Below are 23,414 nucleotides of genomic sequence, written 5' to 3'. Positions count from 1 at the left end.
GAGGCTGCATCCGTCTACGCGGGGGGCCTCTGGCATCCCCAGACCCGCGTGCGCATGTCCCCGCAGCTCTGCCGTGGAGGCCCTGCAGGCCATGCTGCTCCGGGGCGGTAGCGAGGACGTGGTGCAGCACATGGAGCTGGAGGGAGGCTGGCAGCTGCTCAGGACCTCAGCAGGGCACGAGGAGGGGGTCGCCCGGCTGGCCAGGTTCGGTTTGGGCTGTCTGGGGCCCTGGGACCCCCACACATGAGGACCAGGGCCCTCCGCCCTGCTGCACAGCTGGGCTGGGGACCTCCCCTGGGTGTGCGCAAGTGGGGAGGCCACCAAGGCAGCTGTGCTGACAACTTGGGGCAGGGGGTGAGGGCCCAGGAGGGGAGGAAGGGGCAGCCCTCACGTCCACGTGGGAGTTGGGGCAGGGCAGCCCGAGGCCCCAATACTCATGGTGTGTGGCTGGCCTCCCTCCCTAGCGCCATGGCCAAGTTTGCGGGCCCCCGGCTGCCCCTGGTGATGGCGGCGCTCGTGTGCACACAGGGCAGCACATATGAGATCCAGCGGGTCACCTCCACGGGGTTTCTGGCCGAGGTAGGGGTTACCTGCTCCAGATGGCCACGGGGCCTGAGAGGGCAGGGGATGCTCTGCCCCACCGGTGGGAGACGGCCCCGCTGTGTGCCCAATGAAGAGAGGCCTTGGCTGTGTGGTCCGTGCTGGGCCCTCTGCGGGGGCGGGGCCCTCTGCCCGGGGCCCCAAGCATCCCTCCCTGGGCAGCCCTTCTGTGGCTGACCGTGACCGTGCCAAAGATGGGCCCCGAGTGAGCTGGGTCAAGAGTCAGAGACGAGGCACTGGCCACGTGCACTGCTCCCAGCAAGTGTGGGCCAGGCCCAGGGTGGGGACAAGGCCCTGGGGGTCAGTGCAGTGGGCAGTCACGGACCTCTGCCTCCAGCTGCTCAACAGCAACGTGGTGAATGACCTAACGCTCCTGGAGTCGCTGCTGGACAACCTGGCGGCCCGGCAGAAGGACCCGTGCGCCAGCGTGCGGCGGCTGGTGCTCCGAGGCCTGGCCAATATTGCCTCTGGCTCCCCGGACAAGGTCAGGAGCGCTGTGTGGACACTGGTGTTGGGCATGGGGGCAGGGGGGCGGGGGGCCAGCGGGCAGCACCATGGGGACGGGTCTGCGGGGTGAGGGCTTCGTGACCTGGGGCACAGCTGAATGCGGGCACCCCCCCCCAGGTGCAGGCCCACGGCCCCCAGCTCCTGACAGCGGTGCTTGGCGGGCTGGACGACAGGGACGACCCTCACAGCCTGGTGGCCCTGGAGGCCATGGTGGGCCTGGCAAGGCTGCTGGACCTGATGGAGCCCCAGGACCTGCACCCTGTGCTGCTGCACGTCGCCATCCGCATCCGGCCCTTCTTCGACAGTGTAGGCTGGGCAGGGCGTGGGGGCCCGAGGCCTCACATTCCTCCCACCCCCGTGGCACCTCCTCTCTGAGCCTTAGGCCCCGGCTCTACCCTGCTACCTGGGCCCCACAGCATGGGTGTCACCCCCGTGCCCCCCGCAGACCTCTAGAGTATGGGGCTGGGGTCCTCCCCGGCGCCGCCCCAGTCCCATGAGGGCTAGTTCTCTCGCCAGCTCTTCTCCATCCCTCCCCGGGTGCCCGTGCTGGGCAGGGCACATGCCCATTACACAGGGACAGGGAGGGTGGCATAGGGAGGTGGCCTGAGGCCCGGCACCGGCAGACACACCCCCCCCCCAACCCCCGCAGGAGAAGACGGAGCTCCGTTCTGCCTCCATCCGCCTCTTCGGGCACCTCAACAAGGCCTGCCACGGCGGGGGCTGCGAGGACGTGTTCCGGGAGCAGGTCGTGGGCGGGCTGGTACCCCTGCTGCTGCACCTGCAGGATCCCCAGGCCGCCGTGAGCAGCGTGAGTCCCCCGCAGGGGACGGGCGGGGGGGGGGCTCTCGGAGGCGGGCACTCACCGGGCCGGACCCGCAGGCCTGCAGGTTCGCCCTGTGCATGAGCGGCCCCAACCTCAAGTGCGAGGAGCTGGCCGCGGCCCTGCAGAAGCACCTCCGGGAGGGGCGGGGCCTGCACTTCGGGGAGTTCCTCAACTGCGCCTGCAAACTCCTGGTGAGGGCCGGGGCCGGGGCCGGGGGCGCCGGGGGCCGGGGGCGCGCGGGCCGGGGGCGCGCGGGGCCCCGCTCACGGCCTCTCTGCAGATGCACCACCTCCCAGACCTCCTGGGCCGCCTGGTGAGCACCAGCCTGTTCTACTTCAAGAGCAGTTGGGAGGACGTCCGCGCTGCCGCCCCGATGCTCACAGGTGAGCCGTGCCCCCCTCGGGCCACGCCCGCCTGTCGGGCCCGCCCCTGACCACGCCCCTAACCCCGCCCCGCCGCCCAGGGTTCCTGGTGCTGCACGCGGAGGCGGAGCACCGGCCGCAGGTGGACCTGGAGCCGCTCACCACAGGTGAGGCCCGGGCATGCCCCGCCCGCCCCCACCCCCCACCCCCAACCTGTCCGGCTGCGCGGGGCCTCACTGACCTGTGGGCACCAGGGGGGACTAAGTGATTTTCCTGGATTTCAAGGATTTTTCCCCTGTCACTGGTGACCTCATCGTCTCTAGTAATTCACGGAAACTTCTTAACTGTTCCAAAAGAGCTTAAAAAACACTAAAAAAGGAAAAACTATCTTTCCGTTGGCTCTCAGGCGCTCCCGGCAGAGGCCTGTCTTAGGAGGGCGGTGGGCGGGTGGCCCCAGCGGGCGGGGGCGGGGGCGGGAGCGGGAGGGGGGTGCGCACCAGGGGAGAGGTGGGCCCCGGCCCGGGCTGGGTGGTGGGGTGTTGGCAGCGGCCCCGGGCTCAGGGCGTCCTCTAGAGGCTGCACAGGCAACCCTCGGCAGCAGCCAGCTGTCCCCCCCACTGCTGTCCCCCCCATTCCCGTCCCCCAGCGCTCCAGCTGCTGCTCAAGGACCCGGCCCCCCTGGTGCGCGTGAAGGCTGCCGAGACTCTGGGCCGCCTGGGGAAGTTCGCCTGAGACTCCCGCAGCGGCACCACCCCGACAAGCAGCAGCAGCCGGGTCTGAACCCCCTGGGGGGGCCCCAAGGAGCCCCTGCCCGAGGCGGAGTCGGGCGCTGCCGGCACCCCCGCCACACAGGGGTCCAATGCCTGCCCTTCTGGAGAGGCTGCAGGAGGCCAGCGCCGGCGGGGGGGGGGGGGGCAAGCAGCTGTACTCCCCAACTCCGGTTTCCAATAAAGCCATTGGGTCCTCAGCAGGTGGCGTGGGAGTGCAAGGACCTAGCCTGTCCTCGCGGGGCAGCGGGGAGCGCCTGCACCCCATTTAGGAAGACTCTGAACCGGGGAAGGCCCCAAGCGGTGGCGGGGTGGCCGGTCGGAAACCCCGAATCAAGGTCACACGGCAGTCGGTGGGAGAACACCTGTATTGAGGGTCCTGAGCGCACACGTGCCCCCCGCCCCCACGGAAACCGGGCGGCCTAGCTGAAGAGGCGGATGGTGCCGTCGGCCCCCGAGGAGAAGACCCACGGCTGGGTGGGGTGGAAAGCCACGTCCAGGACCCCCAGGTCTCGGGTCGGCACGTGCCCCCGCAGCACCTTCACCGGCACCAGCAGCGGGTTCTGCAGCAGGTCGCTGTGGGGAGGGGAGCGGAGGGATTCAGGTGGGGGAGCACCCCTCCCCCCAGCCAGGCAGGGCGCGTGGGGCTCGCACTCACTTGTACACCATCCCGTGGCACACGGTGACGCTCCCGTCATCTGAGCCAGACGCGAAGAGCGGGTACCGGGTGTGGAAGGCCACGGCCCTGAGGGCCTTCCTGTGGTGCCTGGAGGGCAGGGGCTGGTGAGGGCTCGGGAGGGCCGGGGAGGTCCCGCCGGCCGGCACCCCCACCCCCACTCACCTCAGCACCCTGTACGGCTCGCAGGAAAGGTCCAGATCGAACCACACAAGCTTGCTGTCATAGCTGCCACAGATGACATTGTCTCCTGGGGGCAGAGGGGCTGGTGGGGACCTGCGGGTGCACGCCCCCCCACGCCCTCACCTGCGGGGGCACGCCCCCCCCACGCCCCCCCACGCCCTCACCTGCGGGGGCACGCCCCCCCCCACGCCCCGCCCGCCCTCACCTGCAGGGTGCACGGCCAGGCTGGACACCCACTTGCAGTTGGGTCTGAGCTTCTTGGTGAGCTCCTGGCGCAGCAGGTGGTACAGGCGGACAGCGCGCTGGGAGGCCACCAGCAGGAAGGGTCGCAGCGGGTGGAAGGCCACGCGCTGCACGTGTCCGTGGCTACGGCGGAAGGGGCTCTGGCTGCGGCGCCGGCTCAGCTGGTGGATCAGCACCTGTGTGTGCCCCGCGCCAGCCAGCACCACGGCCATGTAGTCCCCACGCCCGTGCCAGGTCACCTGCGTCACCGGCTGCAGAAGGCAAGGCTGGCTCAGTCGCGCCCTCCCTGGCCCTTGGCCACCCTGACCCCACAGCCCCCGACAGCCCCCACACCTTCCCGTGGCAGATGCGCAGCCGCAGGCCCCCCTGGCGCTCCTCCTCCGAGGCCTCCAGCCAGCGGGCGGGCTGCGCCGCGGGCTCCTCGGGCGGGACGAAGGTGCTCAGCAGCTGGTCCGTGCTGCCCACCACCAGCAGGTCCCCCAGGGCCGGGTTCAACAGCAGCACCGAGTCCTCTCTGCAGGCCAGAGTGACACGCGGCCCGTCAGGCGCGGGTCTGCACCCGTGGCCCCCGGCGCATCCCAGGCCGCCCACTTACACCGCCACGGCCACCAAGCAGATGGCGGGGCGAGGGTTCCAGGCAACGCTCTTCACCACGCCCCCGACGGGCACGGTCCTCATGCAGCGGGCAGTGGCCACCTCCCAGAGCCGCACTGAGCCATCGTCGGAGCCTGGACACGGTGAACAAGGCCCTCGCCAGCTGCCCTCCCGCCCCCAGCAGCACCCCAACCCCCGCTGGCAATGCCCCCACCTCAGGCTCACCTGAAGCCAGCCACTGGCCATCCGGGGAGACACTGAGGCAACGGACAAGGTCGCTGTGGCCCCTATAGACCTACGGAGGAGGGTCGGTGAGGAGACACCCCTCCCCGAGCGCCCCCCCCGCCCATCCCCCACCCACTCACCAGGGCCTGGCACGTGGGGAAAGGCTGCAGGTCCCGCGGCCGCGGCAGTTTCGGGATGAGGTCTTCAGGGTCCACGTTCACCTGGGCCACGAGAGCACGAGGTCATCCCGCCCCACGCCCTGGGGGGGCCCCCCGTTTCCCCAGGCGCACCGCCCCCGCACACACCCGCATCTTGCGCTGCCGCGGGCACAGGTAGAGGTCGAGGCAGCGCTCGAAGCGCTCCTGGATGAAGCGTCCATAGGCGGGCACGGCGCGCAGGCTGGGGAACCGGCGGGGCACGAAGGTGAGCTTCCTCTCGCTCGGCTCCTGCTGCTCCCACGCCAGGCGCTACGGAGACGGCGGTGAGCGGGGGGCCCGGGGCCAGGAGCGGGGACCCCCACCCCCACCCCCACCCCAGGGCGCGGCCCACCTCCTCTTCGCTGGGCAGGTACTCGGGGGGCGGGTTGTAGGACTCCGCGTGGCCGGGCAGGGCCAGCTTCGGCGCAGGCACGTGCATCTTGTGCCTGCCCAGCACGGCGTCCCGGTCCTCCCGCGCCCAGAGGTCATAGAAGCTGGGCCTGCGGTCCCGGGGCCGGCGCGGCTGAATCCAGCCCATCTTGATGGCGTGCACCATGCGAGAGACCTGCGAGGCCGGGGCGGTGAGCGCGGGGACGCGGGGGCGGAGGGCCGGCTGCAGGGGCGGGGGTCTGGCCGGCGGCCGGCGCCTACCTTCTCCTTCTCCACCAGGGACGGGATGAAGCTGCGCTTGTCAGCGGGTCGGTTGGTCACCGGGTGCAGCATCGGGTCGCCGCTGAAGAAGTCCACGGCCGGCTGAGGGCACAGCGGACAGGTGGGCCCGGGCTCTGTGGCGGCCCCCGCACACCCAGGGCGAGCCGCTGCCACTCACCTCGTACGGGTCGCAGCTCCCGTCCCCAAACTGGCCGCTCTGCAGCCGCCGCACCAGGGCCACCTGCTCGTCGGTCAGCCTCACGTCGTGCCCAGTCATCCGGTCCCGCACCGTGCGCCTGGGGGGGTTGTGATCAGAGCCGAGCCCGAAGCCCCCCACCCCGCCCCCACTGGCCCCGGCCCGAGGCTGCGCACCAGTAATCGGGGTCGTCCATCTTGTCCAGAAACTGGTCCAGCTCGTCACGGGTCCGCAGCGGCTTGTAGATGCGCCTGCCGTCCAGGTCATAGCCCACGTGGGGGAAGTCATCGTACCACTCCAGGGGCACGTTGCCCACCGTGTTCCGGATGTCCTGGGGCAGCAGGCCAGGCTGTCAGCATCGGGTGCCCACCATGCCCATCCCTCCCTGCAAGCGCCCCAGGAGTCACAGGCCAGGGCGGGGGGGAACCAGCGAGAGCGAGGGGACGGGCCTCGAGGCTGCTGGGACGGTACCCAAGCACCCTGACACATGCCCTCTCCCTGGGGTGTGACGTGGCGCGGCGGCCAGTGCTGCCCCCCCCCCCACACTGGCCCTCAGAGGCGCCGGAGCTGTACCTTCACATTTTCCACTGAAGTGGTGCCAACCCCAGAGCCTCCCCCTGGATTCCTTGGCCAGGACTCTGGGCAGCCACAGACAAGGGTGACCTCATCGCCCATGGGCTCCCTCCCCTGGTGGGGGCCTTAGGCAAAAATGGGTAGCCACGGGCAGGGACTGAGGGAAGACCCCACCAACCCGCTCCAAGGGGAGACAGAAGCCGATGCGTTCTGCCCTGCAGGCATTTGTGGACCCCCCCTCAGCCCTCCCTGGTCGTGCCCCCCCCCCAGCAGCCACATTCCTGGACACACATTCCTGGTCGAGGCCCCTGCCAGCCACCACCCTCCCTCCGCCCAGCACAGAGACTGCTGCCCAGGCGGCCGCTTCCTGAACAGTGGCCACAGGGGGAGGGGCCCAGAGGAGACTGAGCACAGTGGGGAGCCCAGGGGCCCCTTGTAGGAGCACAGGACCCCCTGAGCTCGGCCCCTCTGCACCTGCCTGCCCTAGTCCTGCCAACTTCTGTGGTCCCAGCGAGGCCATCCTTCGGGGACACCTCCTGTGCCCCCGGCCTTCCTTCTCTGCATGGGGGTGAGGGGGGAGCCGCCACCCCTGAATGGGACAGACCCTGGAGCGTGCACCAAGGGAACAGGGAGGTCGCCCCGCAGCAGGGTACAGCACAAGCTGGCAGAGAGCAAGGTGTCAGGCAAAAGGCAAAGCTTGTGCCACAGCTGGAGGGCATGGCTGACACCGGGAGGCTGGGCCACCCAGTGACCCCACGCACACCCGGGGTGGGGGGCAGCCTTGGATGGCGGGGTGAACTCCAGCCCCCCAGGGCTTCGCGTCCCCTCCCCACTCTGCCCGCCACAAAAGGCCCGAGTGTACACAGGAGAGAGAGACCCAGACGAACAGGGTGTGGCGCAGCACCAGTGCCAGGGGAGAAGACCTGCCTGGGTCACGGGTCCCACTTGACCCTCCCGCCCCCTGCTGAGGCAGAGGGTGAGGGCAGCAGAGCCCGGGTACCCCCCAGAAGGGGACTCCCACCCCCCCCCCGCCCCCAGAGACAGCGAGGTGCTCCAGGCTCCTTCAGCGAGGCGCGAGAAGGCAGCGGGACGAGGGCCCCTGCTCCGCGCGGCCTCCGGGGGGCTGGGAGGCGGGGAGGAGGGCGGGCCGGCGCGGGGGAGGGGCCGCCGCCACTATAAAGGCCCGGCCCGCGGCCCCGCTCCAGCCCGGGACGCACACGTGCGCGCGGCGCCGCAGCCGCCACCGCGGGCCCCCGAGACCCGCGCCTCCCCGGCCCCGGGCGGCCGCGCGGCGGGCGGCATGCGCTGCGCGAGGCGGAGCTGACGGCGCGCCCGCCGGCCCCATGTCCTTCGCCATGCTGCGCTCGGCGCCGGCCGGCCGCTACCTGTACCCCGAGGTGAGCCCGCTGTCGGAGGACGAGGACCGCGGCAGCGAGAGCTCGGGCTCCGACGAGAAGCCCTGCCGCGTGCACGCCGCGCGCTGCGGCCTCCAGGGCGCCCGGAGGCGGGCCGGGGGCAGGCGGGCGGGGGGCGGCGCGGCGGGGCCCGGGGGGCGGCCGGGCCGAGAGCCCCGGCAGCGGCACACGGCGAACGCGCGCGAGCGGGACCGCACCAACAGCGTGAACACGGCCTTCACGGCGCTGCGCACGCTCATCCCCACGGAGCCGGCCGACCGCAAGCTCTCCAAGATCGAGACGCTGCGCCTGGCCTCCAGCTACATCTCGCACCTGGGCAACGTGCTGCTGGTGGGCGAGGCCTGCGGCGACGGGCAGCCGTGCCACTCGGGGCCGGCCTTCTTCCACGCCGCGCGCCCGGGCAGCCCCCCGCCGCCGCCGCCGCCGCCGCCGCCGCCGCCCCCGCCCCGCGACGGCGAGAACGCGCAGCCCAAACAGATCTGTACCTTCTGCCTCAGCAACCAGAGAAAGTTGGTGAGTGCGACCGGCGGGGCGGCCGCGGAGAGGGACCGGGAGACCGCGGCGGCCTCTGCCTCCATAGCACCCTAGCTACCCACACCTGCGGGCAGAGGCCCTGGCCAGAGGCGGGCAGCGCTCCCCAGCCCCAGCATCACCTGTGACCCAGTGTGCCCCTGGGGTCCAGGGAGGGAGGAGCACAGGAAGGCCCGGCTGGGGCCGGCAGGACCTGGCCCTCCGTGGGCCTGCTCCCCTCGAGTCCCCAGGGACACAGGTGCCCGTGGCGACCAGACAGGGCCACGCATCGCTACATGGGAGTCTGGGAGGCGGAGAAGACACCAAACTAGAAGAGGCAGGGGGACCAGACCAGAACTGGTTCAAGAAACTCTGCCCCCCCCCAACCCTGTCCCCAAAGGAAGGGGACTCCCCCTCCCCCTCCCCCACCCTCATCTGTTTGCCCTACCACAGCCCCTGCCACTGGCCTAAAGCCTGTGGGGCACCTGCTAGCTCTCCCAAAGCCCTCGCCCATGCCCCTGGGGCTGCCCACTCAGACCCCCGGGGCAGGCGTGGGCTCTGCAGACAAGAGGCTGGCGGGAGACGTGGGGGCTGGGGGCGGCCACTTTGCGGGAGCGCCGGCCTGCTGATTTACAGCTCTCGCTGTGCTTGGTGGCACCGGAAAAGCAGGGTGAGCGGGGAGAAAATGCGGCGCGGCTTTTCCCGATCCCCATTTCCTCTCCAGACAGCACGCGTGAGCTCCTGGGGCCTGAACATCTGGGAAATTTAATTTTACAATTTCGGCTGTGCAGCAGCGTACTCTCCTCCCCAAACTGCACGGGGAAGCCGGGGTGAGCGTGGAAGGGGGTGCTTTCAGCACCCGCCACCTGAGACAGCACCCCGTGGGGAAGCCCAGAGGCGCGGGCTGGCACTGGGTCTGCGGCCGGGCCCTGACACTGACCCCTCCCCTCTGCAGAGCAAGGACAGAGACAGAAAGACGACGATTCGGAGTTAGAGACGGACACCGCTGGGCTAGCCACAGAGAGCTCCCGTGGACCTGACTCGGGCACAGGCCTCCTGTGAGGGCGCCCAGCGAGCCAGCCCCGCCTCTGGCTACGGCGGGGCCAACGGACAGACAAGTGTGCGGGACTCTGCACGGGCCCGACGGGCCCAGGCCCCCCGGAACCTTCGTGCTGGCTTCCTACCTGGGTTTTCTTCTGGTCACTACATGCTGGCATCTTGTGTCTTTGATACAATAATATAAAGTCTGGAAACTTTGTATAATTAAAACCAAAGCAGTATTGTCCAACCGTGGAAGCACACTGGTCTCTTGGACGGTTCAGAAGCCAGCCTGAGCCCAGCCCTCACGGCGCTCTCCGTGCTCTGCTCTCTCCAAGCTCAGTCCTCCCGGGGCCAGAGGCACCAGTTCTCGGGGAAGGCCTCCACCCGTGGGGGGCTGGGTCATCCCTCCCAGGCCTGAGGCAGAGTGAGGCACCTCCCCCGGCCCCGGGGGCTGAAGGAGACAGAGGAGGGAAAGGAGGGCAAGGAAAGGACAGAGGGTGCCACTGCCGCGCAGCAGGGGACCGGCCAGTCCGGCCTTGTCTCCGAGGGCCTGCCGGGCACCCAGGCATCCCTGAAGGGGTGAGGAGGGCAGAGCTTGCAGCACGATCATGGCAAGCCTCCGGGCCTCAGCCTTTGCCCAGAGACCCACGAAGCGGACGCCTGGGGGAGGTACAGTGAAGGGCGCGGCCCGGCGCGGCAGGTTTCCCAACCTGGGTAGGCCTAAGGGTGCAAGCCACCTGCGTTCCCCCTGAGTGCCCACCCTGAACCCCCAAACAGGGCTCTGAGTCCCACCCCTACGAGCTGTGCGAGGAGAGGAGCTCCATGACCCCTGCCCCCGCCCTGTGCGCAGGCCCCCCGCTGCCCCCCGCTGCGCCCCACCCAGCTCCTCCAAAGGCCCCACCTGCTCTCGGGCAGGGTGATTTCAGGCCCCCTCCCTGAGCTGTGCACAGCTGGCTGACCATTAAAATCCTGCAGGTGACAATTATGCTCTGCCTGCACAGCAGAGAAGAAAGGCAGGGGGCGGCCCTCTGCGAACCCCCTCCCCCGTCCCCTCCCCCTCATCGGGCCGGGCGGGCCAGCAGCCTGACTTCCGGCCAGGCCAGACCACAGAGGGAATGGCCAAAGGCGCCAGGTGCCAGCCCTGGGCCCTCCCAGCCCTCAGCACAGGCTCCAGAGGCCCCCACTGACCCACCCTCCTGGGTCCCCAGGGAGAGGCCAGGTGCTGAGGCCCACGTGGGCACCCCAATAGAGCAGGGCCAGAGCTGCCCCCCTCCTCTGCACCGAGGGGCTCCGGGGAACTGGGAAGCAGGAAGCGGTGGTGTAATTTTGGAGGAAACTCTCAAAGCCAGAGCCATTAAGGGCCAGAGGGGGGGCTGTGTCCAACGTGATAGAAATATAACAGGATAAAAAGTCGCCATGGCAGGTTCCACTCCGAGAGAAACCCAACCCCAAGTTTCCTTTCCCTAATCCTGCAGGAGCCCACAGCCGGCGGAGGAGGGGGGAGAGGGCAGGCCCCGCCCGAGATGCGGGGGTCCAAACGGCGGGGGGTGGGGTGGGGGGGTGGTGGTTGGCTGTGAGAGCCCCCCCCGGGGAAGTGTCGGGGGGGCAGGTGCACCCCAGGCCTCTGGGCCTGCCTCCCCCACCTCACTGCGCACGGGGTGATGTTCTGTGGGGAGGGTCTGTGGCCCACCCCCCCACACCTGCTGTAATCACAAGTCCACACCGGAGCCCGGGTCGGGGGGGACGTAAACCCCCCTTGGGAAGCCCCGCCGAGATGACGAGCACGCGAGTGGGCGCCCCCCTCGTGGCCACAGAGCGGCGCGTGTGAACAGGGAACACGTACCACGTGAGGCCAGAGGAGGGTGAAGAGGGAGGGGCACACCCTGGAGCCCCAGGGCTGAGGGGGTGTCAGGAGGCCTCCACGGCCGGCGGGAGAGGACAGGCCGGCTGCGATGGCCCCCCGGGGACCCAGCCTGTCGGGGCACAGCGTGCACGGGCCAGTTCCCCGCGGCCGGGCCTGTGACTCCCAACAGCGGCTGCAGCTTGGCCGACTCGGGCCTGGGCAGCGGGCCCAGGGCTCCCTGAGCTGCTCCGGTAGCAGCAATGCGGCGGCGAGGGCCTGGCCCGCCAGCCAACAGGAGGGAGCAGAGGGGGCGGGGGAGGAGCAGAGGGGGCGGGGAGGAGCACTCCGTCACCCTTCACTGCCCCAGAAATTCAAACCAGACTGGGGGTGGCGGGCCGGCCCGAGCCAGGCGGCCCCGTTTGAGTCCACTCGCTGAGGAGCCGCCGGGCTGGGGGTGGCAGGTGCTCCTTGCCCCCCACAGGCCCTGCTTCCTTCCCAGAACGCTGGCCTCGCCTCCTACCAGGAGGGACAAAGACCCAGGGCTCCCCGTGTGTGCGCCCCAGAGGCAGCTGGAAAGGAGGGGCCGGCCCGCGCCCTGGGCCAGCCGCCGCCACCGCTGCGGGCCAAGCTGGGCTGGAAACACTCTGATCGGCCCCGGCTGTCAGCTCCCTGTCCCCCGCCTGGGGAATGAGCTGCTGGCGGCCCCACATGATTCATCACCAGGCCTGAGCCCGCGGGCCAGCCGGCCCCCACCCTGTTCAGCACCTGTGGGCTGCCAGGAAGCACATGTGACCCCGTGGGGGCAAGCACCCCCGACCCCTCCAGGTCAGGCGCCGAGCTCGGAGGCGCGGGCTGAGGACACAGACGCCCCCGTGCTCTCCTGGGGGGGCCACTCTACCCCAAGGACAAGCCTCTGGGAGGGGGCCAGCAGGGGTCCCCCACCCCCCAGACTGCACCGGACACGAGCAGCAACTGGTTGATGTGTCGGCTGGGGTTTTTCCGCTCTCGATGAGCCCCTCCCCTCCCCCTCCCCAAAGTGGCTGCAGCTGTCAGGACCACAGATTGGAACTGCAGGTACGGCGCTGGCCCGCTGCCCGCCTCCCTCCCGTGTCTGTCTGCGAGAGAGGAAGCCGGCCCACCTCTGGAATCCTTCACTCTCTCCTCGTTCTGCCTCTCCCACCTGTCCCCTGGGAGCGTGGGGTCAGCCGCCCTCGCTCAGGCTCTCTCTTTTCCCTCGCCCCTCTCCGATTACAATGCCGGCAGTGTTCGCTCAGCTCCCCCTGCACGAAGCTCCCGCCTGTCTCTGAGCGCCACTCAGCCTCCCCGAGCCCCAGCCTCTCCTGGCTCCTCCACGGGGTTTCATCTCTGTCAGAGCCCTGGGCGGGAGAAGGCGGGGATGCGTGCTCCCCCGCTCACCTGCTGCACCAGCACCCACAGAAGGTGCCAGCAGGATGAGGCCCGGTTCACAGACCAAAGGGGCAAGGCCAGGGGAGGAGACCCTAGCAGGGGAGCAGCTAGATGGGCGGGGGAGGGGGGCAGGTGGGGAGCTCAGAGCCGCCTTCCCATACTTCCGCCATCAGACCACCGTGGTCATTTGCCAGCTCAGGTGGCGGGCACATCTGCCACGGCCGACCCAGATACCGGCACAGTCCACCCCTCTCCAAGGTGCTGCCAGCCAGGCCCACCCAAGCCATCACACGTGCACTGACCCAGGACCCCTCTGAGCCCACTGCCTGGCCCCCACCAATTCCTCCATGACTTGGGGGCAGCAACTGCAGCCTCCACGGGGTCCATGGGAGCTGGGGAGCTCCCAGGCCCTCAGATCCCCCAGTCGGGACCACCCCGGTCGGCCCCAGGGTCCAGTGGGCATTCCCACAGGGGCCCCCTGACTCTTGGCTACCTGCAGGCAGTGGCTCTCCCAGAAACGGCCCTGGAGTGCTGGGGGTAGGCACAGGCCCACCTCTGCGGAGCGGCAGAGACCGGTTCTGAGACCCACGCGTCAAGCAAGAGCTGCTGGTGTGAGGGCGCCCGAACCCCCCACCTGCCTCCGTCCCCATCCCCAGCACTCCAGGATCTCACTCTGGAGGACCCCCCTCAGCCCCTGCCTGTACCCTCTCCCCCGGGCCCCAGCCCACGCTGTCACTATCCCTCACCCACCTTTCCTACAGAAGTCCCACCTCTGGTCCCCGGGGCAAACCCTCCTCCCCCAGGAGGCCCCTGTCCCAGCACTCTCCCACCCACCGGCCTGGCTGGGCTCCTACCGCCAAGGAAACTTTGTCCAAGTGGGCACAGAGCCGGGACCTCCGCCACCCACGTGCCCCAGCAAAGGGGGCAGGGGACGCAGCTCTGAATTAGCCCTACAGCCGCCTGCCCGCTGCTGCACAGGGCCCCCAGCACTGAGACCCGCTCTGTCCCAGAAAGCCCACTACACCCCTCACAGGGATGCCTGCTTCCACTGTGCCCCCCACCGGCCCCCACCCTGCCCTCCCCACCGGGATGCTTGCTCCGGCCCAGAAGCACCAGGCCGGCCCAGGGCCGTGCAGGGCTGGCAGGAGGAGGGCGTGCGCCCCCCCCCCCGGCCCGGGTGCCCACGGCACCAAGGGGCACTCTGCGGCCACAGGCGTCACGCCCGCGGCGCCCTGCGGCCACCTGCAAGGCCGTGGGTCGGACCGGCGGGAAGGGGCAGCCTCGCAGGCCGGTGGCGGGGGCGGAAGGCCGACACGAGCGGCTGAGCGCCGGGCGCTCTCCACAAACAGCCCGAAACCTGAGCCGCCGGGCTCCCGCCGCCAGCAGCAGCGACGCAGGCGCCCGGAGCGCGGGCGGCCAGGATGGGCGGGGCGGCGGCCCGGGAGGAGCGGGAGGCCGCCAGCGCTGGAGGCAGCTGCCGGTTCAGTAGCTGGGAGAGGCCATTAACGGCCGTTTGGCGAGAGAGCAGAGGGGATGGCGGGCTCTGGATACAGACAGGCCTGGGCCTGTCCCCGCGGGATCCCAAGTTACAGCAAGGCCAGGGCGCCCGCGGGGCGGGCTCGGCTCGGGCTGCAGCCCCACCCCCGCCACCCCCAGCGGAGGTCCCGCGGGGCGGGGGGGGGGGGTCCCAGGAGGGTGTCCGGCCGGGGTTTCGGGGACTTGGATGACCTGCCTCCCCACCTCTGCGGCCGGGGTTCATAGCCATCCCTCACCTCTCACCCACAGCCTCAGTTTCCCCCCGCGGCTTGAAACAAAGAGGGGCGGAGGCTGCGGAGGCCGTCAGCCCCCTCCCCCAACACCACCCCACCTCCCTGGGGTCCAGCGGCTGCATGAGATCACGTCTGTGAGGTGCCGGGCCGCGGGAGAGGAGTGGGGTGGACACAGCCTGCGGCTGCTTGGCCTCCCCCACCAGACCCAACAGCACTTCGAGCGGACTCGGGCCCCAGTGCGGCTCGGGGTGCAAATCTGAGGACTGAGGAGTGCAAATGCATGAGAACAGGCCTCACACGATCCCATGAAGGTAGTGTCACTCATCGGTCGACATCTGGGAGGCCCCCAAAGCTGGGCCTGGAAGAGGCCAGCGGCTGGAGGGCCCAGAAGCCCCAGCATCCCCCAGCTCAGGCCTCAGATCCAGACTCGGAGTGGGCAGGGCAGGGCCCAGGGAAAGGGAGGCCAGGTGGCACTGCACCTCACCCACTGGCCGCCATGCCACAGCGCCCACGAGGTTGCCTCTCCCAGGCCCACCAACCCTGTCAGGCCACCACTGCTGCTGGCCAGCGCCTTACGAGGGGTCCAGACACCACTGGCCACCTCCAAGGATGCTGCTGGGAGAAGGCACTGCCCTGACACCATGGGTGTCCCCAGACTGTGGACCCTCACAGGCTCCAGAAACACGACGACACAGCCACGGGGCCACACAGCCTCTGGGGCCACATAGCCTCCGAGCCCCACACTCCGAACCAGGTACCCAGTGGGGCCCTCTTCCCCAAAGTCCACTGCGCTCGCCTGGACTGCAGAGACACCCACGACGTGAGCGTGGAAAACACCAATGCCCACGCGTGCCCCGAGCACCCCAGGCACACGTGCGGCTCCAGGGAGGGAAGCATCTGTCAGGCCTGGCGGAGCTCCTGAAAGATGAGCTCTGCCGCCCCCTCGAGCCGCCGGCCGGCTGTGCTGGCAGAGGCTGGGGAAGGCGGGCACCCGGGCCCCCTCCTGTCACTCAGACATATGGGATAGTCATCGCCGGAGGAAGCAGCCCCCGCAGCCCCCACCACGGCTCGGAGCCGGCAGGGCCAGCCGCGAGGAGCGCCTCCCTGTGGGCAGGCCCAGGCCCCTCCCCCCCTCTGCACTCCATTTACAACCATCATCGATTTCTCAAAATACCAAATATAAAAAAGTAGCCGACAGGATGTGGCTGCCGACAGCCAGAGCCCCTGGGAGGGGGAGACAGGCAGGGAGCCGCACGGCACCGGCCCCCGCCTCCCCATGCGCGCCCGCTGCTCCGGCCAGGAAACCAATTTATTTTGTTTTGTCTCTGTTCTCCGAACGCACAGAGACCAGATCGGGCGGGCAGCCAAGGCTCCTGCAGCCGCTGCCAAGAGAGCGCGAGCGTGGGGGTGGAGGCCGAGCAGGGGAGGGGGCGCGAGCCTCCCCAGGCCCCAGGACAGGCCCGGGCCAGCGGCAGAAAGAGCTCTGAGGATCGCTGTCCCCGCGAGGTCCGCGTCAACGCTGCCGTCCTCCTCCAGCCGAGGCCGCTGCCCACGGAGGCACGCATCTGGGGGCACATGGTGGCACAGGGGCCACAGCCCTGCCAGTGACTGGGACACGCCTGGGAGGGCACGGGCAGGAGGACAGCCACCTCGAGGCTCAGAGCGCCTCAGCTTCCAGCCCTCCCAGAGCAGCGGCCCGGGGAGCAGAGACCTCCTCTGGCCCACACGCCGGGACCTCTGCATGCCAGACATGGCACCACGCCCGCCCCTTCAGACCCTAAGCTGGAGGGGGCACCTGGGATGGGGCCCACAACAGTCCACACCTCAAGGACACCGGGGAGGGAAGGGGCGGGACACCCAGAGGCCACCCACCTCCCGCGCGCAGCTGCCGGGCAACGCTGCCCTCGGCGCTCGGTCTGTCACCACGAGGGCCCAGCACTGCCCCAGCCTCTCCGGGCCCACCGAGCATGAGCTCGGCCTCCACAGAGCACGAGGGCCCCCAGCGTCAGCCGGCTGCCCTACAGACACCCCCGGGGATTCGCTGTGTCACGTCCACCCCGCTTCCTTCCAGAGTGATGACGCACCCTGGCAACGTGCATCCCCAACCCTGAGATCGCCCTTCCGGACCCCAAGCGCGGCCCCTCACAGCGGCCCGACTCCCCCCTAGCTCGGCGCCGCTGGGGAAGCCGCCCCCCCCCCCGCCCCCCGTGGAAGCGCGAGCCCAGCCCCACCTCCTCATCGGAGCTGTCCTCTGCGTACTCGTCCCGGCCCCGCACGCGAGCCGCCTCTGTCCTTGGGGGAGGGCTCCCGGCCTGTAGGAGAGAAGGGAACAACGGTTATATCAGGGCGCGGACACCCTCTGAGCTCGGGCAGAGCCCGCGCCCGCAGTCCCCCGCCCCCTCCTGACGGCCGTGGCTCGGCAAGGACACACTATCCCTCCCCCGGGGCTGTGCCCAAGGTTCCCGCCACCCCAATCTCTAAACAGCTCCAACCTGGCCCTGGGCCTTGAGACGAGCGACACCCCAGGTCCGTGTGGGCCTCTGGGGCCCCACCTGAGGTTCTCCGTCAAGGCCCGGACTCATCACCATGTGCTCCAAGGAAGGGCCCCAGGGAAGGGCTGACACCTGTCCAGGCAGGAACAGGAACAGGAGGCAAGGAAGCCACCCGCTGACGGCCCGGCCGCCCTCACGCACTTTTAACGGAAAAACCGGCTACAGGGCTCCTGGCGTGACTGCCCGAACCCAGCCCTGCCGGGCCCCGGGGAGCCCAGGGTCAGGGAGCACAGTGGGGGTGGTACATCGTGGCAGCAAGTAAGAGCTGGGCGGTGGGGGGGGTTCCCCACACCTGGCCTGGTCCCTCTGGAGAGTGTGTGGCACCTGCTGCCAGCCACTGTCGTGGGACCACAGCCGGCCCTCTCCTAGGACAAGTCCCCCTCCCCCAGGAGGCCTCGGTGTCCACGGCGGCTGGGAGCCCCATTCGGCCCAGTCAGCCAAGGGCCCAGAGAAAACCGGGAGGACGCGATCCCCAGGGTGACCCCAACGCACGGGGTCAGGGATGGGAGCCCCGGAATATTCACACCCTAACCTGGAAAACAGACCCTTCCCTCCCAGGGTGGGGGGAGTCGGGCGTACCGGAACCCGGACTGATGGGGAAAACAGCCCTGCCTTTCCCTCCCGGGCGCCGTCAAGTCCTCGGGAGCGGGGCCCCTGAGGCACCCCCGCCAGAGCCCCACTCCCCCGACAGGGCAGGAGCCAAAGGCCTGCGAGGTGGCTCTTCCTCCCGCCTGGTTTTCCTCTCAGTATAAGGAGGCTGGGAGATTAAGTTTTTTTCCAGGCCAGGAACAAGGCGGGATTCGGTTTCCATGTCTCCCCCACCCCCGCTCCCCATGCTGCACGCGCTGTGGGAGCCCTGCCCACCGAAAGTGGGTCAGCGCGGCCTCATGGGTGCAAGGCGTGGGTGGGGGGCAAGCAGGGCAAGGCCCGAGCTCCTGCCCCCCCACCAGGGCCCCAAGCTCTGCTCCGTCCTAGCCCACAGGGAGCCCCGCCCCGAACAGCAGCCAGGGGACACACCTGCCCCAGGCCCAGGGCCAGGCAACAAGTCTCCTGAGCAAGCGGGCTCCGTGGCTGCCCGCGGCACCAGCCTGCCCGCGGCTCTCCACTAGCTCGGAACTCCAGAGAGTCCCACACCACCTGTGAATGTGGCTCAGGCCACGGTCGTGGGGTCCCGACAGGAAATGTCACAGCCCCTCGACCTCCAGGATGCCCCACTTCGCCCCGTGCTGGGTGTGGCCGACCCCCGGGGCAACCGAGTGCAGATGCAGGGGGCCTGAGACGGGCAGGCCCTCCCCCAGCAAGGAGGGGTCCCCCAGCCCTCCTCTGTCTCCCCCCAGAAGTGCTGCTGCAGGGGACACGGTGGCCGCCAGGGGGCAGCAGAGGGCGGCCCAGCTCCAGGAACCCGGGGAGTCTCTGGGTGCAGCCCACATGCCTGGACACACTTGGCCCTCTTGGGTACTGGGCATTTAAAAAGAGAAAAACCTAGGGGGTGCCTGGGGGGCTCAGCGGGTTAAGGTCTCTGCCTTCGGCTCAGGTCCTGATCTTGGTGTCCTGAGATCGAGCCCCGCGTCGGGCTCTCTGCTCAGCCGGGAGCCTGCTTCCCCCTCTCTCTCTGCCTGCCTCTCTGCCTGCTGTGATCTCTGTTTGGCAAATAAATAAATAAAATCCTAAAAAAAAAAAAAAAGAGAACACCTAAACAGAACGTGCGGCAGGCCAGGGGAACAGCTCTGAGGGCCAAAGCAGGGGCCCCCGGGGGGTGCTGACTGCCTCCAAGGCATCTTATCGCAACCACTGGGGCCCTCCAGTCGCCAGCGTCAGCCCGGGCACAGCCAACCCCACCGCCCCTGCCCCACGACAGCAGGGCCTCTCCACCAGCCCTTACAAGCGGGGCCCTGAGAGCCCGCGGCGGCCCGCAGACGCTACCAGGCCAGAACTTGGCACCCTGCACGGCCTTCCCGTGGGGTCCGGGAGATGCAGGAGTGAGAAGGGGACCAGCAGCCAACACAGCCTGAAGGTGCAGCGGGGCGTGCGGCCGGGAGCCCCGCGGGGAGCCAGACCGCGGCTGGTGACCCATGTCCACCAGGCTCCGGTGTGGGGCAAACACCGTGTTCGCCAAAGAGCATCCACGGCCCCCGCGGCCTGCTGCAGACCCCCAGGCCAGCCCCAGGGCTGCTCAGCCTCCTCAGGGACGTGGCTCCTGACAGGGGACTCAGACTGAGAGCGGCCAGACGCGCGGTTTCTAAAGAACACTCGCGGCGGGGGGCCTGCGGGGCCCAGAGCCGGCACGAGCTCCAGCCCCCCGCCTCGCTCCCGAGGGAAAAGGCAGGGGACTCGGAGGAGGAACAGGATCGTTCCCGGAGCAGGAGCTGGCCCTGCTGGAGGAAGCACTGCTCGCGCCCAGCCAGTTTCACGAATCCCAGAGACTTCTCCACGCTGCCGGCGCCCCGTTCACAACAGACGAGTTTAATGGGACTCGATGCCGCCACGGTAAAGGCTGCGTGGGGACGAGGCTGAGGACCTGGCCTGATTCGGATGAGCCCCCGGGGCGGGGCGTGGTGACAGGACAAGGTGGGGGGGGGTTGTACACAGTGGCAAGAATTTGGCTGTTTCATTATTTCCTTTTAAATTTTCTTATTTGGGGACACCTGGGCGGCTCAGTCATTAAGCGTCTGCTTTCGGCTCAGGTCATGATCTTAGGGTCCTGGGATGGAGCCCCCCGTGGAATTGGGACCCCTGCTCAGTAGGGGGCCTGTTTCTCCCTCTCCACCTCCCCCCGCCAGCTTGTGGTCTCTCTCTTGCTCTCTTTCAAATAAATAAATAAAATCCTTATATAAATAAATATGTCTTTATTTGAGAGAGAGCAAGAGAGCGAGGGCGAGAGTGTGAAGGAGGGGAGCGGAAGGGGGAGGGGGTAGAGAGAGAGCGCCAGACCAAGGGAATGGGCACGGGGGGCGGGGGAGAGGGAGAAGCAGACTGAGCAGGGACCCAGGACCCTGAGACCATGACCTGAGCTGAAGGCAGATGCTTCACCGACTGAGTCCCCCAGGCGCCCCAGGAAAGAGTCTTCAGCAGAGTCCGAGCTGAGCGTGAAGCCCAACGTGGGACTCCACCTCACGACCCTGAGACCATGACCTGAGCTGAAACTGAGCTGGACACGGAGCGTCCGAAGCACCCGGGCGCCCAGACTGTTGCTGTTACAAGCCATGGCGGCAGATCTTTGACTTTCCTCCCATCGAGGACAGAGGCTACGTGCCTCCTCCCCAAATTTGGGTGGGCTTATGGCTCGCCTGTCCCAGGAGCGCAGCCCGGACCAACAACACATGAACTCCGAGTCGAGACCTTAAAGGTCTTGCAGCCGTACCCTCGGAGCCCTGAGCCCACTGGTGAGGACGCGCCCGGCAGGTGCCGGTCATGCAGGCTGCCCCCAACCAGACACACGAGTGACGAGACCTCAGCTGTTCTTCCTTAGGACCCTCCCCTGAGCCCCGAAACACGGGGTGTGATGAGTGATGGCTGTCCGACAGCAGAGCCCTGGAGGGGCACAGGAAAGCAGACATCCTCTGAGTGTGCCACCTAATTCTCGGGCAGGACCCAGCTAAAGGAGGCTGTAGGTTACGCCCAATCCCACTGACCACGTCCCCCCCGACATGACACCACCTCACCTTGGCTGAACTCTGATCCCCAGAATGAGGGTGCCACTAAATGGCTAAATAATGCTCAAGACGTCGGGCGGACCGCGGAGCAGCCGGCAGCCGCCCTCCGTGGGGGCCGGTCCCACACGGGCTGCGGGCTCACGTCCCTGGCTCTCTGGTTGGTGCCCAGGCACTTCCCAGCTGAGGTGAGCTCCATGAACCAGCTGGTGACGCCCCCCCTTGCGACCCCCCCCAAGGCACAGTGCCCACACCCAGACCCGAGCACAGGCAGCACAGCCACGGCCTGGGCCCAAGACTCCCACAGTGCGCTGCCTGGCCTCCCGGCAGTCCCTCCACCCCCATCCCCAGAGCCGTGCGGAGACCCAGGCAGGCCCCTTCTGCCCTCGGGTCTGCAGTATGGAACGCACAGAACACTCCTTAAAACACGTGGAGGAGCGCCTGGGGGGCTCAGTCGTTAAGCGTCCACCTTCGGCTCAGGTCACAATCCTGGGGTCCTGGGATCGAGCCCTGCATCGGGCTCCCCTGCTTAGCAGGGACGCTGCTTCTCCCTCTCCCACTCCCCCTGCTTGTGTTTCTCTCTCACTGTCACTCCGACAAATAAATGAATAAAACCTTCAGAAAAAAAAAACACCTGGAAAACACTCTTGACACCCAGGCACGATCACCACATCTGTAGCTGAATGTGGGGAGCGCGCTAACCAACAACAATGGGACCCTGTGAGCAAAAGAAAACAAAATGGGAAAAAACCCACCTAAGAAAGACCAACATAAACATGACAAGTGGGAATACCAGGTCTAAACAAGCACAGGGGGCGCCTGGGGGGCTCAGGTCATGATTCCGGGGTCCGGGGATCGAGCCCCGCATCGGGCTCCCTGCTTGGGGAAGCCTGCTTCTCCCTCTCCCTCTGCTTGTGTTCCCTCTCTCGCTGTGTCTCTGCCAAATAAATAAATATAATCTTAAAAAAAATTTTTTTTAATAAATAAATAAACAAGCACAGAAAGGAAGAAAATGGCTTTAGGCACATGAATCCACCCAAAAGAATTCATTTAGAAGCACAAAGACGTCGCCCTTCCCAAGGCCCCGCACACGCACACCCTCCTTCCGAGGGTGCAGGCAAGTGAGGGCCCTCCTGCCCGCTGAGAGGCCCTGTGCCCTGGGGAGCGGGCGCACAGGTGGGCCAGGGTGGGCGTGCTGGGACAGGGGAGCCTAAGGAGATGCCCCTCTAAGATCGATCCCCACCATCCTGCCCAACCCCCAACCCCAGCCCCCCACCCAGGCGGGAGCAGAGAGTGAAAGGGTCCCCCCCTCCCCCCGCACAGCTCCTGGGCTCCCCCTCTGGGGGCCTCCTTTGGGGAGGTGCGTGCACAGGGCTCTCTGGCTGGGGCAGAGTGTGGGGGCGGGGGCCGCAGAACGTGCCCCAGGAGACCGGCCCAGCAGAAAGGGACTCAGGTCCACAAGATCATGGAGCACCAGGACAAGTAAGCAGGCAGCCAGTCCTGGGGTGACCGGGAGACAGGGGCGGGTGCTCTGAGTGGAGGCCAAGGGAGCGAGCAGGCCGGGGGAGAAGATGTCATCCCGGCGGGGAAGCCCAGGCAGTGCTCTGCGCCCAAAGCCACACGCAGCTAGAGAAACAAGCGAATGTGCCTGTCGCGAGCGGCCTGCGACCATGGACCTCACCGTGAGCACCCTGAGCCCCCAGACAAGACCCCCGCAGAGGAAGATGGGGGTCCCACAGCCCCAACCCCCAAGCACCTACCAGCCCCCCAAATACGTGGTGCTCTTCCTCCCCGGAGCTCCCCAGCCCCCGCCAGCACCCGGCTGGGGCGCCAGCCCGCCTCCGGCCCTGACTCCCAGAACCGGCGAGAACACGAGTCACTGTCACGCCGCGAAACTCGGGGCTACTGGGCCACACCACCAAAGATACAGGGGACACAGAGACACAAAACGGCACCCGGCTCCCCACACGGGAGACATCGGCCTGGGGACTTCAAGGACCCTGCCAGTCCGACCCCCCACCCATGGGCCAGCAGGTGCACAATTGTTCCCGCCGAGGGAAGCCGACCAGGGTAACTTCTGAGATCGGGGAAGGACACGGGGGGTCAGGGAACAAGGGGTTAGGAGCAAGTCCTAGGACAAGAGACGACAAAGAAAAACGATTGAAAAGAGGGAGAATTGAGCTATTCCTTCCCCACAAGGACCCGAAGGCCCCCTGGGGGAGGTCTCGGGGGCACTTCCCTCCCAGGGTTCACCCCAGCCTTGAGCTAGAGCCCCTGGGGAGCGGGGAGAGGAGGGCAGGACTCGGGGAGGGTTTGCAGGCCCCGCTGGGCAGAGACACCCAAGTTCGAGAGCGGCACACACACCACGGGTCCACGTGGCCTTCTCTGACCTGCAGAGCCCAACCTTCGAGACGTGACAGCGACAGAAACTTCGCGTTTTGGGTGTTCTCAACGCGGCTCAAACAGGCCTTGCAGAAACACAGGAAAAAGAGGCCCCTTTCCTAACGTAAGAAAAAATCATACAAGAGAGCACGATTCCCCCGTGTCAGAGTAGGAAAAACAAAGACTTTTGACCACACACCGTCCTGGCAGGCCTGGGAAACGGTGCGAGTATCACAGCACCTTCCTTC

The 23,414-nt window shown here is 68.1% G+C and overlaps 3 protein-coding genes across 9 annotated transcripts in view; 2 read left to right on the top strand and 1 right to left on the bottom strand.

The window, feature by feature from the left end:
• Positions 1-3,485, top strand: part of MROH1 (maestro heat like repeat family member 1) — a gene marked incomplete at its 3' end in the record, with an annotated part of 63,764 nt that extends 60,279 nt beyond the window's left edge. For 3 of the 6 annotated variants that reach the window (XM_080800090.1, XM_080800092.1, XM_080800091.1), the window contains exons 34-42: positions 67-204; positions 465-579; positions 938-1,084; positions 1,225-1,413; positions 1,757-1,915; positions 1,995-2,121; positions 2,211-2,313; positions 2,394-2,459; positions 2,939-3,485. In XM_080800090.1, coding sequence (XP_080656216.1) covers positions 67-204; positions 465-579; positions 938-1,084; positions 1,225-1,413; positions 1,757-1,915; positions 1,995-2,121; positions 2,211-2,313; positions 2,394-2,459; positions 2,939-3,485 — 1,591 coding nt within the window. Of the gene's footprint in view, positions 1-66; positions 205-464; positions 580-937; positions 1,085-1,224; positions 1,414-1,756; positions 1,916-1,986; positions 2,122-2,210; positions 2,314-2,393; positions 2,460-2,938 lie in introns of all 6 variants that reach the window. The other 3 variants (XM_080800095.1, XM_080800094.1, XM_080800093.1) reach the window with 1 other exon arrangement.
• BOP1 (BOP1 ribosomal biogenesis factor) overlaps positions 3,410-23,414 on the bottom strand; it is a gene marked incomplete at its 5' end in the record, with an annotated part of 26,356 nt that continues 6,351 nt past the window's right edge. Inside the window, 14 exon segments of the mRNA XM_080800100.1 lie at positions 3,410-3,635; positions 3,718-3,825; positions 3,901-3,985; positions 4,124-4,412; positions 4,495-4,675; positions 4,757-4,889; positions 4,981-5,050; positions 5,121-5,201; positions 5,286-5,447; positions 5,530-5,742; positions 5,829-5,930; positions 6,007-6,124; positions 6,201-6,355; positions 16,814-16,894. Coding sequence (XP_080656226.1) covers positions 3,482-3,635; positions 3,718-3,825; positions 3,901-3,985; positions 4,124-4,412; positions 4,495-4,675; positions 4,757-4,889; positions 4,981-5,050; positions 5,121-5,201; positions 5,286-5,447; positions 5,530-5,742; positions 5,829-5,930; positions 6,007-6,124; positions 6,201-6,355; positions 16,814-16,894 — 1,932 coding nt within the window. The 3' untranslated portion in view covers positions 3,410-3,481.
• On the top strand, positions 7,807-9,816 carry SCX (scleraxis bHLH transcription factor). Of its 2 annotated transcripts, XR_013966630.1 has the most exons (3): positions 7,811-8,525; positions 9,247-9,352; positions 9,478-9,816. XR_013966630.1 is itself a non-coding variant. In XM_080800116.1 (2 exons), the coding sequence occupies exons 1-2, from the start codon at positions 7,941-7,943 to the stop codon at positions 9,514-9,516; spliced, it is 624 nt and encodes a 207-aa protein (XP_080656242.1). In that variant the 5' UTR covers positions 7,807-7,940; the 3' UTR covers positions 9,517-9,815. The 2 variants fall into 2 exon arrangements, 1 of the variants encoding a protein (XP_080656242.1); XM_080800116.1 differs by lacking the exon at positions 9,247-9,352 and having other exon boundaries at positions 7,807-8,525; positions 9,478-9,815.

This window comes from Martes martes, assembly GCF_963455335.1.
Source record: "Martes martes genome assembly, chromosome: 4".
NCBI lineage: Eukaryota > Metazoa > Chordata > Mammalia > Carnivora > Mustelidae > Martes > Martes martes.
The sequence above is the reverse complement of the archived record's forward strand: the minus strand, read 5'-3'. Positions and strand labels throughout refer to the sequence as shown.